This window comes from Prunus avium, chromosome 1 (assembly GCF_965620075.1).
Source record: "Prunus avium chromosome 1, drPruAviu1.hap1.1, whole genome shotgun sequence".
NCBI lineage: Eukaryota > Viridiplantae > Streptophyta > Magnoliopsida > Rosales > Rosaceae > Prunus > Prunus avium.
The window spans coordinates 55,743,332-55,762,021 of record NC_142284.1 but is presented as its reverse complement, the minus strand read 5'-3'; the positions used below and the strand labels follow the sequence as shown (position 1 = coordinate 55,762,021).

The following is an 18,690-nucleotide window of genomic DNA, read 5'->3' as shown; positions in this document are numbered from 1 at the left end:
TTCTTTGGGGGGGTCAAAATTGCTTTAAAACGATTTTGTGTCTTTTCAGAAAAAAAAAATGGAGCACCATCCCAAAAAAGAAGCAAAATGATTGTCCACCGAATAGTAGCCTGGATCCAAGCCAAATCTTCGAGACTTCAACTCGAATTCCTATTGAAACCCTCAGAGACATTTCTAGTTCAAAATAGGAATGATATAAAAGTAGGTTTAAGGACAAACTAGGTTTAAGCTATCCTTTTGTTTAATCTTCAATGAGAAAAATAAATAAATAAATTCAGAGAACATGCGTGCGTGCACACATACACATATATTTTGATATTTTATGAAATCGGTGAATATTCAGACTTAAATTCATTAAATTCGTAAGCGCACAAATATATATGTTTTGAGAAATCGGTGAATGCAAGAGAAATAGCAAGATCAGTAAGTATAGATACTTAAGCCATTGAAATTTTGAGCTAGTAGTCATATGTCATAACTCATGGATGCCTTTGTCAAATGAACACAATACTTGAAATAAGTAATCACTTATTCCAAGTCTAGAGGTACTTGAAATAAGTAGAATTTAGTGGATGAAACATAGGTAGATGAGAAACTTATTTTGTTTACTTGGGGATAAAAGACACAAGCATAATTATTGGAGTATGACATTGAAGAAAAAATGCTAGCTAACTCAATAATCAATAGGAGGATGGATGTCGAAATCGGTGGTGTGCCAAATGTTTGATGGTGGGTTCCAAAAACACGAGAGGACTAGATAGAGGATACTTGGAAATCATACATTTACTAAAAATTTCAAGCGTATTAATAATTCAAATCAATAATTCGATAATGTAACGCGTCAAATACTCTGGATACAACTTTATCTGATGCAAATTATTATTCTTCTTTTTCTTCGTTTTTGGGGGGTTTTTCTTGTCTCCTTTGAATAAAATTATAAACAATCATTCAACTCATTCCTTTGTATCATTTTCATGGTTGGGAGGCTCTGGACCATCCAGTTGTGTCCATCTAAGAGCTCATTAAGAGGAAAATGAAACATTCTTCTATATATAGAGACTTTTATTGGTAATTATCATGATGGGGATGAAAGGGATGTGGCTGGCTGGACAAATCTAGCCATCAATTGCGTTTACTTTCACTTCAAGTGATAGGACCCACATGAGGTGTCTACCTTCTTCCATTCATTGTAAAAGTTTAATTTTGCTCCAGAACTTTCACTTCAGGTATACTTCTCTACCATAAAATTTTAATTTGCCAATAATTTTTTCTGCACTTTCTAAGAAAAGTTCACATTTCACCATTAATAATCAAGCAACCCCTCACCCACCCACCAGATCCTAAATCCACAGCCACCCAAATTTACTTGGCAAAATTTTGATTCTTAGAAGTCCTTTTGTTTTGCTTTGCAAAAATGGGAGATTCTTACTTACATCTGGTGGAGCTCTGTTGGCCTCAACACTGAACAACATTCTAACCTAAATAATTGGGTTTGTTGTCCTTTATGTTTGCCTATAATTAATTTATGCAGAGCATCTTTTGAAACTCTTGTTCAGAAGGATAGATAACACTGTTTTGCTATCTTCATCCAATTACGTTTTGTCGTGTGGAAAAGTTATCACGCATGGCGGAACATGATCGGTTGGAGATAGCAAAACAACATTATCCCTATGATATACAAGTTTTTCTCCTTCAAAAGGGAAGAGAAGAGAGAAGAGGGCTTATCTTCTTTTCCTTCATGCATTCAACTGTAACAACTGGTTCAGCTGCCAATGCAGGCATATAATGGTGAGCATGGGGTACGGCATCCTGTAGGATGGGATTTTCAGAAACTGAACAGATCAATTATTACAATTGAAACTGACCCAGAAAAGAAAAAAGAGATCCGTTTTCATAGCATTAACTATCAAACTGAACAATTCTCAGAAAAATAAAGTGAGAAATCAAAATTAAATTTGGTGCAGTCAGTCTGGTTTCTCCTGCCCCAAGTATATATATATATATATATATAGTAATGAATGAGATCCTACATGTACTAGGATAATTAATTTTGGTACCCTTAAAAGCTTGAACTTGTTGAGTTTGTTACCCAAACTTAAAGTTCAGACTCTGATCCATCAACAAAATAAATTGAAATACAAGCTGGAAGGGACTTGGTTGTTGTGATTAAGGGATTTATTTTTGGCTAAAGGGCTAGATGACATCAAACCAGACTGTGTAGCGGTCAATATTCCTAACCGCTCGAGCTACAAATTCTTTACTTACCATCATTATCTTTTTAAATTAAAGTTAAGGGTATTTTTTAAATATGCACGAATGAGCGGAGTAATTAAGTTTTTTTTGGGGGGTACTGGACAAGAAAAGTGGATTTGGTTAAAGGTAATTAGCTTGGGAGAGAGCAATATTACCACCTTTACTGTGAACCAAATCTTAGGGACACCCATATCAATGGCCTTAAATACTGGTCCTAAGCTTGTTCTTCACTTTCCAATGAAATCTCAAAAGACCAACATCCTCTTAAGATGTCATATTTTCCAAAAACCCACGAGCACCCGACTTAAAATAAAATCAAGTAAAATGTCACATAGCCCAACATAAATTAGATTTTCTGGTCCCCCCTTGCCCACATCAAGAAAGAAGACCAACCCCCATTAAAAAAAAAAAATGAATAGATAAATAAAGATGGGGTTTTATTAAATTCATAATGGCTTGATAAGCAATAAACAAACATACACCTCATAACTTTAAACATATTTATAGCCGTAGATTAATGTCTAAAACCAACTTAATCATTAATAACCCCATTGAGTGGACTGCAGCAGAATTTGGGGCCCATGCAGTTGATCATTTCACACTAAGATTTGCTTTCTCCGCCGTTAGATGGGTCCTAAGGAGTACAAGTAAACGGCTGGGATTAAATTATTGGGTCTTGTATGTAATATTGAATTCAATCGGAGGGGGCTAAGGGGCATGATTCATGAAGAAGCATCATCCATTTTTGTCCCCAGAGGAAAAGTAATTAAATTATATAATTAATTATTTTTTTTATTGAGAGGAGCGATAACATACTAAACTCACACGCACTCAACGGACGTTAGGACTCAAACCATAAACTGTAATTATTAAAGAGAAAATGTGGCCTAAAAAGACTGATTATGCATGGTAAGAAGGTTTACAAATTACAAGACACACACAATACATATACAAGGAACCTCATCATTCCATGCCTCTCTCTCCCTTTTGGAAAAAATCAACAAAACAAGAAATATCTAGGAAATACAAACCACAAATTTCAATAGAATAGAGGGGGAAGTAAGGAGCCAAGTCAGTAGCTCGAGGAAGAAAAAGAGGAAAGAAGAAGCCAAAGAGCACTCAAATCAAAAGAATATTGAAAGAAAGAATTAGAAGAAGAAGTAGAAACTAGAAAAACTCAGTCAACCCAGTCAAACACTTTACAACCCAATAACCTCAAAATCTAAAAACCTCACAAATCCAACTAAATTAGTAAACTAAACATACCCACTTGCGCCTCTCTCTCTCTCTCTCTCTCTCTCTCTCTCTCCTATTCTCTTTCTCTTTCTCTCTCTACCCCACACTCTATGCCTCTCTATTATAATTTTAAATGTATAAAATTGATAATGGGCAATTGGGCATGCTTTAATTAAGTGGGAGAAAAGAAAGGCAGAAAAGTAAGAAATTGGAAGGGAGCTGGAGGAGCTCATGAAAATTTCATGCTCTTGTTGTTGTATAAGTATACACCTCTCCTCTGCCAATGAGCCAATGAGCCAACCTCTCTCTCTCTCTCTCTCTCTCTCTCTCTCTCTCTCTGAATTTACAAGCAAGCACACAGAACAGATAGTCTCTTTCCTTTTTGGGTATTTTTCAGGCTTCTTTATGGACTATTTTTCTTTCCATAAATCTCTTTTTATTTTTTCACACATCCTTTCAGCCCATTAAACAATGAAAATGGCATATTACCATTCATCCTTTCCCCTCTATAGGAAACACCCATCATTGCTCCCAACAATCGTTTTCAACCTTAGAAACCTGAGCTGCTGCTTCTTCTTCTTCTTCTTCTTCTTCTTCTAAGATATTCCCTCCTTCCCATAATCCCATTCCTTCCCTTTCCTTTCCATTCCATCTCTCTCTCTCTCTGTCTTTTTCTCTTCTCCTCCTCATCCTCCTCCTTCTTCCTCTCACCATTTAAATACCACCCTCTCTTTTTTATCCCAGACTCAATTTCAACACACTAAAAGAAAAGAATTTTTAAAAGGAAAAAGGAAAAAAAAGAAGATCAAAATGGATCCTTCATCCACCAACTCTGTCAATGGCTTCTATTCGTTTCTGACTCGTGGGATCGACGATCTTGAAAGGGTTTATCTTTCAAACAACTTCATGTCAATCCAATTCCTTCAAAGGGCTCTTTCCCTTCTTCGATCTTTTCATTCGCAGCTGACCCTTCTCGTCCAAAAGCTCCATTTGCCTGTTGGGGACAAGTGGCTTGACGAGTACATGGACGAAAGCTCCAAGCTTTGGGAAGCCTGCCATGTCCTCAAGTCTGCCATCTCTGCCATGGAGAATTACTACACGTCTGGCCTCAACATCACCTCCACCCTCGACTCTCATCGCCATCTCACTCCTCAGCTCTCTCGCCAGGTGGGTTTTCAAATTTGATCACAATCTTTAAATTTTTTCCAATCCATATTCTTTTTCGTCATGCACAAGTCGTCTGATTCATTCGCTCAATAATTTCATCAAACAGGTAGTTCGCGCGATTTCTGGGTGTCGGCGAGAGGCGTTTGGATTGGAGGAAGAGAACAGAGCGCTGATGGAGACGAGAATTCAACCACTCTCACTGAAATTCGACGAAAGGGTCTCCATCGAATCGAAGCTTAATGGGTTCAACGGGTTCAGGGGAGTTCTTTATGCAATGAGAAACGTAAGCTCTCTGCTTCTCATGATCTTGCTCTATGGACTGGTCTTCTGTTGGCCAGAGTCAAGCTTCTGCAGGGGAGGCTACGAGGGTTGCTTGATCTTCGGATCATCGTTCATGATATCAACGGCTAGATTGCAGCAAAGGGTAGCAGCAGAGATCAGCCAGATCAATGAAAGGCCTGGGATTTTGATGTGGGAGTTCAGGAGGTCCAAGATGGCCATGGATGAGCTGAGAGGTGAATTGGAGAGGAGGGGCCCACAGGGGGTGATGGATTGGGAGAGTGAGGGTGGGATTAGCGAGAGAGTGGACAACTTGAGAGAGTGTTTTGGTGTCTTGAGATCTGGTGCTGAGAATATTATCAGCCAACTTGATGATTTCTTTGATGAAATTGTTGAAGGGAGGAAGAAGCTTTTGGACTTTTGCAGTCATAGGTAGGGGGAAAAAAAAGAAAAAACGAAGAAGAAAGAGTGTGAGATAGAAAAACTTGTTGCAAAAAAAAAAATTTACAGAGTAGAGAACCAGAGAGGTATTTAGTTGTTGGGTTTTGTTGTACCTTTTTAACCCTTCTTACTTATGTTTGTAATTTTTTTTTTTACTTTTCATTTTCCCCCTTGTGTCTTCTCCTTTGTTCTAATAGTTACTAGTTAGTTACTATAGTTGAAACCGTGGAGATGGGGAGTTTTTAATTTAGTTTAATTTAATTTTTTAAAATTAACCAGAAACCAGTAAAGAAGAAATGCAGTTCTGGGTCTGAGGAGAAGACCTAGTTAAAAACCAAATTCTAGAACTAGTTTTCATGCAGGTGAAAGTTCTTCTAGTAAGTTCACCCATGATTAAAAAAAACACAAAAGAAGAAAAAGTAAAAGTAAACAAAGGGTTGTTGGGTGAACAACAAAGACATCAAAAAGAACGGAATGGAAGGTTCTTGTTACAATATCTTTTAGACTTGGGGACAACAATCCAAATTCCATTTATGTATTTATTTAATATTTTTGAAAAAACTCATTTATTCATTTTTATTTGTTAGTTAAATTGTGTGTTTCTGTTGTGTATTATTTTTCTTTTGGAAAGATTTCCCTCTTGTTGGGGTTTTTCATGGACTATAGAGAGGGGGGGTTGTGTTTAGTTGTTATAGTAAATGAGTAATCATTCTTGTTGTGAAAGAATGATGTAAAGGGAGGGCTTAGGAACTGTAGTCTGTAGGGAAGGCACCGTGAGATTCCTGGGTTGCTTTAATCTCAAAAAGCACCTTCTTTTGATCTTAGGAAGCTTTTGTCTGATTCGGTTCACTTTGAAAGCAATGGTGTTGATGATGAAACCTTCACAGTACACCACATCCCTCTTCCAAAAACTTCTCCATCACCGACCGTCTCCATCACCGAGCGGTTGTATATAACTATACGTCTATCTCATATTACAAGATTAGTTACATAAGAGAGTCTATCTCATATTACAAGATTAGTTACATAAGAGAGAGACGCATAATTATATACAACCAGTTACAAACACCTAATGAGCACTAATAATTTTCATCTTCTTCGCCCCTTCTTTGGGTTTTGGATTTGGGGTCTTTGGAGAAAGAAATATTATTAAAAAAAAAAAGGGGCAGAAAATTTTGGGTCACTATCTTTGCTTGTTAACCGTATCTCATGCTTTTTGTCCCTTGCCGGAAATTCATGCCTTGCCTCCCTTGAAGGGATCCATAGCAGCGTCCAACATAAGCAAAACCAATAAAATAATGGTGAAAGCGAAGAACTAAAAGACAACAACACTGATATTATAAAATAAATAAACAAATGCAACAGAAAAAAGGCAAGCATTGCAGAAAACAAGCTCTTTTGGCAGAAGTGCTCACAGTTTTCCCTGACCCAACAAGACATTATCATCCTTAAAGCAGCAAACCGCGGCTCATATTCATAATCACCACCAAACAAAAAACACTCACTATCAATTATGAACCCTTTAAAAGAAGATTTTTTTTCCTTCTTTTTAAACACAGAGGAAAAAGAAAAGTATCCATAAAAGAAAGTGCAGCGTGAGATTTCAGCTTCTTTCACAGAGAGGGTATCATATAAAAATCTGCAGAATGTTGAATAAGATCCGACAAATGTAGTGTACATAAAACAGTAAATGCATGCAATAATAACTAAAGGGTTCGGCATATTGCCAACTAAATGAAATGGGCAAAATAGTTAACACAGAAGAAAAAGTGGTGTCTAAAAGTGGAATTGACAACCACCCAAACGAAGCCTATCTGGATGACAGATGTGCACAAAAAATAAAAATAAAAATAAAAATAAAAGAAAAAAGAATATGTAGCTCTGCTCAGTACAGTTCCATAATTATTGCTGAGAGAGAGAGAGAGAGAGAGAGAGAAACCAAACTCAATAAATTTGGTAACACCTTCACAAAGAAGTAGAATATATTCTTTCTATAGTTTTGTACAAAATCACACGGAAATAGACAGGCAGGATTTGGCAACATGGACTACTGTGAAAACTGGGCAACATATTTGGTATTCCTCTGTAATTTACAAGAGATTAATTTGAGAACCAGAACATGGGGGCAAAAAATTAAAGTTTTTGTGGTTACCACGAAATCAGGGGTAAGTAATAGAAGCAAAGATAATATGCATGAGAGACGTCACATGTTTAAATATCATATCCTGGCATTGCAAACTGGGATGCAAATGTTTCAACCCGATTTCGGAGGTCAACAATATCTTTATTGTTCTGGAGACCTTTGATAAAATCTTTCTGAAGCTTTCCATATTCCCTCTGAACATTAACAGTAATCTGGGCAGCCCTAAGAAGAAATTCAGCCATTGTCTCAAAATCAGCCTCCACACAACCTCTTGTAGTCATGGCAGGGGTACCTGCAAAAACAAACAAGAAAAAGAAAGTTTAATACCCATACAACATAAAATGACCAAAGAGAAGCAGATTACTTTAACAAAATGCACTGCGAGGCATGCAGGCTGACTGTATGACAAAGAGACGGAAGGGGAGAAAAACCAAGACAAAAGGCAATTTGGAATAATGATATTTATAAAATCAGAAATTGTTAATCGTGATGTGTGCACATTGATAAAATTCAAGCTAGCAAATGGCATAGTGTACAGCTTTCAGAATATTGACGATCAAGTTTAAATGACAAAGACTACTCACCAATTCTCACTCCCCCAGGAGACAAAGCACCATTATCACCAAATATAGCAGTTTTATTGAGAGTAATTTCGCACATCTCACATACCTTCTCGTAGTTCCTCCCTATATTATTTATGTTGTGAACAAGAAAGGGGTTAGATAGTGAAGTACAAAATTAGACATAAAAATAATGTAAAATCGTAAGTTTAAGGAAACAGAAACGAAAAAAAGGGGGTAGGGGAGAAAGAGAAACAATTGCGCACTTGAATATGTGCAATTGTATGCAAATGACTATAAAACTGGAACAGAGAGATAGATGCTCATATGAAAGATGTTTATTGAACCATTGAAAAGATAAGCCCCCCATCTATCATCCACAATTGGGAATAAACTAGCAAAACCTTTGCTCTTGAAGCTATCACGTCTAATAATTGGATTTGAATACAAAATGTGGGGGCAAACATGTCCCCGCAACAATTTAAAAAATAATGCAGAGTATTGTCAAGGATCCTAGAGCATAATTGTTTAAAGCAGCAATTGATCAAATGTAACTTCCCTTAATTTTAAAGCAGCCTTGACCACCCTGAGCTTCCAGGTTCGTGTTTCTAACCTGGTAGGATGGTAGAATTTTCCTTTTTCCCTCTTATAACATTATCAATGACCAGAAGTTCGCTGTTTGGCTTATAAAAGCAACCATGTAATGCAAAATGAACTGGTATGTACACCTATAAAGTAACTAGGTGTGGGACTAAAATAATAACAAAACTCAACAGGTAAATAGTAAATTTTCCCTACATACAAATATAATTTTATAATCCATTCTGTGAAATTGGGCTGGTTAACATTATGATACCTGTTAAACCAAGAGCAGTCAGATCCCAAAGCAACAAGTGATTGTCGGTACCACCAGTCACCAATCTGCACTTTCTTCTTAACAAAGCATTAGCTAAGGCCTGTGCATTTCTCTTCACCTGTTGCATATAAGCTTTATACTCTGGAGTGGCTACTTGCTTTAAGGCTATCGCAAGAGCAGCAATATAGTTGTTGTGGGGACCTCCTTGTAGGGAGGGGAAAACAGCAAAGTTTATCTTTTCCTCAAAATCATAGTGATTACTATCGTCTCCATTACTCTGGTGCATGCCTTGCTTCCTTAATTTAGTGCCTTTCCTGTAGAAAATAATACCTCCCCTAGGACCCCGGAGACTTTTGTGCGTTGTTGACGTAACAATATCACAATAATCAAACGGACTAGCACATTCCTGCAATAAACAATAGCAAATAAGTAAATATGTTGCAGTTATTCCTTTTTCAATTAGTACGAGTCCAGTCCAGTTGCTTAATATCTAGCCAGAACATCCCACTCCTTATCACTTCACATAGAATAGGTGGAACTTAAAAAACGATGTCATTAGGGATTTAGTTTCTTTTGGATTTAGGCGTAGACACACTGAAAGCACAAACACAAATGCAGACTTATGCACAATTGACTTTCAGGAGCTAAAGATAAAGTAAACACCTTACAAATGGTGAAAATAACAGAGAATGCAGAATAGTCAAATACACAAAATTACCCCAAGTTTAAGAGGGACAAATCTTTTATTCAAGGGTTCTAAAGCAACAAACAGTTAATCCATACAAGAGTACAACAGCGAAAGGCTCATTCTAAGCAAGTACTACACATCAATGTTGGAAAGCAAACATGCGTACCAAAGATATAGGTTTCCTAAACAGCAATAGGGATGTTACCATCTCACCTAGAGATTCAAATATTAAAAAAATACTGTACAGTTCTACTTTTCGAAATAAATCAGATCACAACACTAGAACATTAATGAAATGCCAATATTTAATAACATGATACAACTCTGACATTTACTGGAATGAAGAAAATTTGTCTGACATAAAAAAAAAAAAAACACATCAAGTCGCAGTAAGCACAAAAGTAAACAAAATGAGACACCAGAACCAAGAAGCATGGAACACATGACATTAGAAAAACCGGGAAACCAATTTCTAACCTAAAGCAACAAATAGAGTGGAACAAATTGCACTAATCAATTGTTTTATAACATTGTACAGGAGGTGAAAAAGCCTTTACATTCAATCTATTAAAAAAAGAGAACACTCTCGCAGTGCAGGTTACTAGATAAATACTTCCTTTGCAACTTATTTGCATGTTATTATAGTATCATTTATCAACCAAAACACTTATCGATACTATACTATACCGTTCAAATAGCATTTTCTTAGCAGGCCAAGCGATCATGATATGATAACTTGATGGATCAATAATTTCATTTTGTAAAAATGGTTCAATCACAATGACCCAGGTTGTAACTTTTTGCAGCCCAATTTATGAGCATTAAAAAGATTTATTCCGTTATATTGCCAAATAAGAGAGGACTCTGAAACTGCCCAGCTCTCCAATAACAGCCACTCAGCCAGTTTATAGCTTCATGGAAAAAAATTGCTATCAAGCATTAATAACAGCATCAGACATGTATTGCAATAGGTAACAAATTCAGCAACTTGGTAATTATGGTCCACGCTCCACACCAATAGTAAATACATAAGGGTGAAATAAAACTAGAGTTAAGACTTGGGAAATCAAATTTCAAACCTTGGCTGCCACAAGACCGCTGATATGAGCCATGTCACACATCAACACGGCTCCGCATTTATCCGCAATATGCCTAAATCTAGCATAATCCCACTCCCGGGGGTATGAACTCCCACCGCAAATTAGTATCTTGGGGCGATAATCAACCGCCCTCTCCTCAAGCTTATCATAATCGATGTATCCTGTTTGTGGGTTCACCTTATAAGGGAAACTGTCAAAAAATATCGAGGCTGCGGAGACCTTCTTCCCGCCAGGAGTATAATACCCATGACTCATATGCCCTCCAGAAGGCGAATCCAAGCCCATAATCCGATCATTTGGGAGCAGAAGACCGGTGTAGACTGCGAAATTTGCAGAGGTACAAGAGTAAGGCTGAACATTAACACCCCATTTCTCTGGATCAAGACAGAAAGCGGCCAGTGCGCGCTCATAACAAAGCAATTCAATCTGATCAATGTTCTGATTGCCCGTGTAGTATCTCGCTCCGGGCATACCCTCGGAGTATTTGTTCGTCAAGTGACTGCCCAGAGCTTCCATCACAGCTCTGCACACGAAATTCTCAGAAGCCACCAATTCGATGCCTTTGAACTGGCGATGCCTCTCCTTCTCCATAATTTCATGGACCTCCGGGTCCGCAGACGAAAGGGGCTGGTTCCCCCAAGACCGAACCGCGGCTCGCCTCGCCTCCAGCCCCACCGGTTCGACCGCCAAGCACTTTGATGGGTTCGGAGTGAACCCGGACACGTCCCTCGACCTTTTGAGGCAGATTGAATGCCCTAAGAGTAAGAGGTTGAATTTCTCGTCTTCGTCGTGATCGTCTCCATTCTCAACCCTAATTTGCTCTTCTTTTTGGTCGAGCAATTGCAGCGGAACGGATTGGATTGAATTCGACGAGGCCGAACTGTGATGCGTGCTACACCCTAGAAATAGGCCCGGCTGAGTCTCCGTGAAACCCATAACCACCGAAAATTCGCCGAAGAGTGTTAAGAGGCTATGGAATTAGGTATAGAAGCAACAACAGTAGCAGCGACAACAGCGCCTGAAGATGCTGCAGCGACAGTATCGAAGCCTTGATGATTGTGCAGAAGTCGCTGAGGAAGAAGCAGAGGTTTCCATACACAAACCCTAAAGACCGTCGAGATTGGCAGAGAGTGGGAGAGAGAGAGTGAAAGAGAATGTAATATTAGAAAATGATGCGGCGAATGATAATTTGAGGGGCGAGCTCAAGGGAGGATGAACCTGGATGTAAAAACACAAAGGGCAAATCGTAATTTTCTTTTTCATTGTAAATTGAGTCATTTGCCATTTTAGTTCTGCAGTTTGTTAATATATTTAAGGAAATAGATGAAATTCTTTCATTTTGGATTGATTATAAACATTTAGCAGTTTCATATTGCCATATCGAAATTACAAATATTTAGCAGTTTCATATTGCCACGATGGAAAATAAAATATTTGAATAATGAGATTGGAGGCAATATCAACGAGACGGCTTTGACATTCTTTGTCTGATGATGGATGAGATCGATAGAAAAAACCTAGGAAAATAATTTTTAAGGTTAATTGTTGATTTGTCCCTGAGTTTATACTTAATTTTGATTTACCCTTTATCTTTTTTTAGAGAAATTAAGGACTTCAATTATTTTTTGTAGCTAATTTTGCGGTGCCGTTAATTTTCCTCACATTCCATCCAATTGCCGTTAAAAATATCATGTGCCAAGCATGTGAGGCTATTTAAAGGCAATTTGGCTATTTTTGCATCTTAACAATAATTAAAAATTTCCCACCCTCAGCCACTTTCATCCCCTTGCCCTGCCCTTCCCTTGACCTCCTGTTTCCTGCACCCACCCTCCCCGTCGCTCTCTCCCTCCCAGAACTTCTCAACACCCTAACCTGAGACCACCCACCCAGCCACCCCTTCCTCATTGTTAACCCCACCACCAAAATCAAACCCCCAACTTGTAATTAAACTCCATACAAATCATACCCAACCATAAATCACAACAAAAGTTAAAAAAAAATACAAGCATTCCATAACCCACAAGCACAAGATCTCTGTTTATCTCTCTATGTGTGTGTGTGTGTGTGTGTGTCTCTCTCTCTCTCCTCCCATGGGCAGATCGGGTGGAGGTTGCGGATTGAGTAGCATGACGCAGATATTACACGGCTTGGGTGTTGGGTGTACTAAGGAATTTCAGGGGTTAAGGTGATTGTTTGGGCGAAGAGGATGTTGGAGTTGAGAGACTACGGTGAGGTGGCTAGGGGATGATAGTGGGAGAGGCTAGGGATTGGTGGGAGCGGGATGGGGCTGGGAAATGTTTCAGTTTTCTTTATTGTTTTATAACATTATTTTATAAAAATTGGATGAAATGTGAGTGAATTTAACAGTAGGTCCTTAATTTTCAAAAAAAAGGGATAGGAAGTAAATCGAAAGTTAGGTACAAGTTCAGAGGGCAAATCAACAGTTAACTCTAATTTTTAAGTTATTTTTCATTTTTGACTTGCAATTTCATAGTTTCCAATTTCGTGTTCATTAGAATCATTACAAATTTCCAATGTGAGATCAGTTTTGTGATTCTCAACAAATGCGTTGGTTAAATGCAAATTGTGACAAATAAGGATTATAGCATTTATTCGATTTAGGGCTGGTCTCCAAGGTTCTGAAAAAACCTTTAAAGCAAACATGTAAGAGAAATTAGGTTGTAATCTCATAGTTAGAAATCCAGATCAGCAATCCAGGCGAGAGTCAGAGAGCTAAAAAATTCAATAAATTTAGTTACACATTCACAAAGAAGTAGAATTTGTTGTTTCTATAATTTATACAAAATCACAAAGACATGGTCAGGGAGGATGTGGCAATGTGGGCTACTTGTGAAGATCGGCAACCTATTCGGTATTCCTCTGTAATTTGCACGAGATTAATTCTAGAGAACCGGGGGCCAAAAATAAAATGTGTATGGTTACCAAGAAAGCAAGGTAATATGCATGAGAGATGTCACATGTTTAAATATCATATCCTGGCATTGCAAACTGGGATGCAAATGTTTCAACCCGATTTCTGAGCTCAATTATATCTTTATTGTTCTGGAGACCTTTGCTAAAATCTTTCTGAAATTTTCCATATTCCCTCTGAACATTAACAGTAATCTGAGCAGCCCTAAGAAGTAATTCGGCCATTGTCTCAAAATCAGCCTCCACACAACCTCTTGTAGTCATAGCAGGAGTACCTGCAAAAACAAACAGGAAAAAGAAAACTTAGAACACCATAGAATTGCAAATTAGTAATGCCTTGCGAGGCAAGTAGGCTGAATGATTGACTACAAGCAAAGGAGACACAACACAAAAGGCGCAATTGGAATAAAACGATATTTATAAATATGAAAATTGGGAGATTGTTTGATGTCCGTGTTTTGATAGAAGTCAAGCACCCAAATGGCCTAGTATGCAGCTTTCAGAATATTGAAGATCAAGTTAAAATGACAAAGACTACTCACCAATTCTCACTCCACCAGGAGAAAAAGCACCATTATCACCAAATATAGCAGTTTTATTGAGAGTGATGTGGCACATCTCACAGACCTTCTCATAGTTCCTCCCTATATCACATTGTTCAGAGGAAAGGGGTTAGATAGTGAAATAAAAATTAGACATCGAAACTACATGAATCGTAAGTTTAACGAAACAGAAAGAAAGAAAAAGCAAGGAGGGGAGGGGAAATAGAGAAACAATTGCACAGTTAGATGTGTGCAAATGTATGCAAATATAGCTCTTGTTTGGCTTATAAAGGCTATCATGTAATGCATAATAAATTGGGATGTAAACTTGAATGTTGACTACACCTGGGACTAAAATCACAACGTAACTCAACAGGTAAACAGAAGATTTGCTCCACATGCAAATAATTTTATAATCCATTCGGTGAAAATTGGGCTGGTTAACATTATAATACCTGTTAAACCAAGAGCAGTCAAATCCCAAAGCAACAAGTGATTGTCAGTACCACCAGTCACCAATCTGCATTTTCTTCTTAACAAAGCATTAGCTAAGGCCTGTGCATTTCTCTTCACCTGTTGCATGTAAGCTTTATACTCTGGAGTAGCTACTTGTTTTAAGGCTATGGCAAGAGCAGCAATATGGTTGTTGTGAGGACCTCCTTGTAAGGAGGAGAAAACAGCAAAATTTATCTTTTCCTCAAAATCATAATGGCTACTACCATCTCCATTGGTATGATGCATTCCTTGCTTCCTTAGTTTTGTGCCTTTCCTGTAAAAGATAATGCCTCCCCTAGGACCCCGGAGACTCTTGTGCGTTGTTGACGTAACAATATCACAATAATCAAATGGACTTGCACATTCCTGTAATAAACAATAGCCTATAAGTAAGGAAATATGGTGCAGAAATTCCTGTTCTCAATTAATACAAGGCTTAATATAACTAGGATATCCCGCTCTTTATCATTTCACATAGAAAAGGGGAACTTAAAAACCAACATGAAGAGGCCCATAGAATGAAGGCTAGTCAAAAGCACAAAATTACACCAAGTTTCAGGAGGCCAAAAATCAGTATTCAACGATTTTTAAGCAACAAACAGATAATCCATACAAGAGAAGAACAGTGAAAGGGTCATTCATTCTAAATTAGTACTACAAATCAATCTTGGAAGGCTAACCTATATATTAAGGAAATGAGAAACAGCATTAAGGATGTCGCCATCTCTCCCAAGTGATTCAAAGTTTTAAAAGTTCTGTACTTTTTCCATACCATAACATGGGATGACTCTCACAGTTACTTGAACGAAGAAAAGTTGTAATTCATAAGAAACATCAAGATGAAGAAAGCACGAGAGTATACCAAATGAGACACCAGAACCAAGAAGCATGGAACACATCACATTAGAAACAAATAGGAAACGTGAGGCAATAGGTAGAGTGGAACAATTTGCACTATCTCCACAGTGTTATACAAACAGGGGTTTAAAAAGATTTTCTACATTCAAATCAATTCAAAAAGGGGAACCCTTTCAGAGTGTTATACAAACAGGGGTTTAAATTAATACTTGCTTTGAAACTCCCATAAAGTAAACCACTAAACCAGTAGTTATCTCATATACTAGATGCTAAAACTGAATACCACTTGACTGGCATATAGCAACCATAAACCTATTTTCATCAGCTTCAAATATATTATACGTTTAAGTTAATCCATTTGCACACTATTACAGTATCGTTTATGGATAAACAGCTCAACAGAAATACGTATTGAGAAACAACGGTGCAATAATTGTTTTGTAGCAATCAAAGAGGTCATGATATGATATCTTAATAGATCAGTCAATTCATTTTCTTTCTCCTGCTGTATAAAGGTTTGTGACAACATGCCGCACATGTACAGAAATAGCTAACAAATTTGGAAACTAAACAAAAATAAATAAATAAAACTAGATTTCGGATGTCAAATTTCAAACCTTGGCTGCCACAAGACCGCTGATATGTGCCATGTCGCACATCAACACAGCTCCGCATTTATCCGCAATATGCCTAAACCTGGCATAATCCCACTCCCGGGGGTATGAACTCCCACCGCAAATTAGTATCTTGGGGCGATAATCAACTGCCCTCTCCTCAAGCTTATCATAATCAATGTACCCTGTTTGTGGGTTCACCTTATAAGGGAAACTGTCAAAGAATATCGAAGCTGCAGAGACCTTCTTCCCACTGGGAGTATAATACCCATGACTCATATGCCCTCCAGAAGGCGAATCCAAGCCCATAATACGATCATTTGGGAGCAAAAGACCGGTATAGACTGCAAAATTCGCAGAGGTACAAGAGTAAGGCTGGACATTGACACCCCATTTCTCTGGATCGAGACTGAAAGCGGCCAATGCGCGTTCATGACAGAGCAATTCAATCTGATCAATGTGCTGATTGCCAGTGTAGTATCTCGCTCCAGGCATACCCTCGGAGTACTTGTTCGTCAAGTGGCTGCCCAGAGCTTCCATTACAGCTCTGCACACGAAATTCTCAGAAGCCACTAATTCGATGCCTTTGAACTGACGATGCTTCTCCTTCTCCATAATTTCATGAATTTCCGGGTCCGAAACCGAAAGCGGCTGGTTCCCCCAAGAGCGAACCGCATCCCGCCTCGCCTCCAGTCCAGCCGATTCGACGGCTAAGCACTTCGACGGGGTCGGGTTCAGGGCGAACCCAGACCCATCCCTCGGCCTCTTCGGGCAGATAGAGTGCCCCAAGAGACTGAATTTCTCGTCATCTTCCTCCTCGTGACTATCGTCTCCATTCTCAACCCTAATCGTCTCTTCCTTCAGATCGAGCAATTGCAGCGGAACGGATTGGACTGAATTAGTTGACGCCGAGCAGTGATGCGCGTTAAACCCTAGAAACAAGTCCGGCTGAGCCTCCGCGAATCCCATAACCACCAAAAATATCCAAAAACAACAATCAAATTCCCAAAAATTGAAAAATCGAGTTTTAGAGAGATAACGCTATACGGAATTAGGTGCAGCAGCAGCAACAACAGCGACAACAGCGAAAAAAATGAAGCGATGATGATGATCCAGAAGTCGCAGAAGAAGGAAACGCTTCCATGCCCTAGAAACCGGGGAGATTGGCAGCGAGTTTCAGACTGAGAAATTCTGTTTGTTTTTGCTTTCTAATCTTTGGGTCATGCATGTATATATGGAAATGAACTGGCGAATGGTAGCTAAGGAAATTTTCAGGGGGATGAACCTGGATGTAAAAACGTAAGCGTGGTTGAGGTTGGGTCAAGGGTCGTGGCGTATGGGTTCGGGTTAACCGGAACCGGCCGGACCCGGTAGCGTTTGGTTTTGTTTCGGTAAAGCAAACACGTGGCGGACTTCTGTGGATTGGCCCACCTGGATGGGATGGCGTCTAGGTTCAGTTGGGGGGATTCGGGCCCACACGTCCAGCTGTGAAGGATCCGCGCGGTAAAAAATGAAGACTGAGACGGGAGGAATTTCTTTATTGGGGGAGCGTCCATCTGTCGGAGGTGACTGATGGTGTGGGCCCTCACGTAGCCGCAAAGATTAACAAGATCACCAACCTCGGCACCCTTAATGCGATTTATCTATGTATGTAAAGCAAAATGCAGAGAATAGTGAAACATTTAAAATACAAGAAAATGCCATTGATTAATGCAAACATTAAGAATTGAAATTATTAATTAAATTAGGATAATATGATAAATTCACATCTTTTTATATTTAAAAAATTTTAATTAAAAGAAAAATAAGATAATGGCTTATTTTTATGGAACACAACTACCCATTATTTTTTTAAATTCTAAATAATTTTTTTTTAATTTTTAAAAATCCTCTCGCAGGCGCGGAAACGCGTGCAGAGAAGCTAGTATTATAAAAAGAGAGCTAATTTCCCCACTCCTCTTTTCTATATTTACATTCTCTTTTATTTTTTTAATAATTTTTAATTAATTTTGTTTTTTCTCTTTCCTATTCTATCTTTACCTTATAATAATTTCTTTTTTATTTCACTTTTATATTATTTCTTCTTTTTTATACTTAATTTTTCAACTTACACTCCATTTTCAGTATTAAAGGGAAAAAAAAAACTTAATTTCTTACTCGATTAAAGGAAGAAAAAAAAAATACTGAAAATGGAGTGCAAGTTGAAAAATTAAGTATTAAAAAAAAGTACTAATATAAAAGTGAGGTAAAAATAAATTAATGTAGGGTGAATGTATAATAGGAAAGAGAAAGAACAGAATTGATTAAAAAGTATTAAAAAGCAAAATGGAGTGTAAGTGGAGAAAATGAGAGTGGGGAAATCATATCCCTATAAAAAAAAAGGCTTGGAGCCATAAATCATTTAAAGCGTTATGTATGTTTGAGTTTAAATAATATGTTGGTGCTACCATGTGAAAATTGTTAAAAGTAAGGTAGAACTTGCTAAAGTATATTGGTATCATTGCGTTGGCACATGAAAATTGTGAAT

At 38.0% G+C, this 18,690-nt stretch overlaps 3 protein-coding genes across 3 annotated transcripts; 1 reads left to right on the top strand and 2 right to left on the bottom strand.

Moving 5' to 3' along the window:
* The first annotated feature begins 3,683 nt into the window (after positions 1-3,683).
* On the top strand, positions 3,684-5,606 carry LOC110752997 (BPS1-like protein). Its single transcript, XM_021953793.2, has 2 exons — positions 3,684-4,656; positions 4,763-5,606. Exons 1-2 carry the CDS (start codon positions 4,300-4,302, stop codon positions 5,369-5,371), a joined length of 966 nt encoding a protein of 321 aa, XP_021809485.1. The 5' UTR covers positions 3,684-4,299; the 3' UTR covers positions 5,372-5,606.
* Positions 5,607-7,320: 1,714 nt separating this feature from the next.
* On the bottom strand, positions 7,321-11,971 carry LOC110753141 (serine hydroxymethyltransferase 7). Its single transcript, XM_021953958.2, has 4 exons — positions 10,703-11,971; positions 8,936-9,341; positions 8,104-8,205; positions 7,321-7,811 (listed from the first exon to the last, which is right to left on the bottom strand). The coding sequence occupies exons 1-4, from the start codon at positions 11,657-11,659 to the stop codon at positions 7,588-7,590; spliced, it is 1,689 nt and encodes a 562-aa protein (XP_021809650.1). The 5' UTR covers positions 11,660-11,971; the 3' UTR covers positions 7,321-7,587.
* A 1,480-nt stretch (positions 11,972-13,451) lies between these two features.
* Positions 13,452-17,454, bottom strand: LOC110753149 (serine hydroxymethyltransferase 7-like). The gene is made up of 4 exons (XM_021953971.2): positions 16,167-17,454; positions 14,652-15,057; positions 14,197-14,298; positions 13,452-13,929 (listed from the first exon to the last, which is right to left on the bottom strand). Exons 1-4 carry the CDS (start codon positions 17,130-17,132, stop codon positions 13,706-13,708), a joined length of 1,698 nt encoding a protein of 565 aa, XP_021809663.1. The 5' UTR covers positions 17,133-17,454; the 3' UTR covers positions 13,452-13,705.
* Positions 17,455-18,690: the final 1,236 nt, after the last annotated feature.

Bases quoted from the DNA above. Each gene is read 5' to 3' on its own strand.
- LOC110753149 (XM_021953971.2), bottom strand. From the start codon at position 17,132: ATGGGATTCGCGGAGGCTCAGCCGGACTTGTTTCTAGGGTTTAACGCG. The intron at 15,058-16,166 runs GTTTGAAATTTG...TGTTTATTACAG, and splicing joins GCGGTCTTGTGGCAGCCAAG to GAATGTGCAAGTCCATTTGA. The intron at 14,299-14,651 runs GTATTATAATGT...AATGTGATATAG, and splicing joins GACTGCTCTTGGTTTAACAG to GGAGGAACTATGAGAAGGTC.
- LOC110753141 (XM_021953958.2), bottom strand. From the start codon at position 11,659: ATGGGTTTCACGGAGACTCAGCCGGGCCTATTTCTAGGGTGTAGCACG. The intron at 9,342-10,702 runs GTTTGAAATTTG...TGTTTATTGCAG, and splicing joins GCGGTCTTGTGGCAGCCAAG to GAATGTGCTAGTCCGTTTGA. The intron at 7,812-8,103 runs GTGAGTAGTCTT...TTGTTTTTGCAG, and splicing joins TCCTGGGGGAGTGAGAATTG to GTACCCCTGCCATGACTACA.
- LOC110752997 (XM_021953793.2), top strand. From the start codon at position 4,300: ATGGATCCTTCATCCACCAACTCTGTCAATGGCTTCTATTCGTTTCTG. The intron at 4,657-4,762 runs GTGGGTTTTCAA...TTCATCAAACAG, and splicing joins CTCCTCAGCTCTCTCGCCAG to GTAGTTCGCGCGATTTCTGG.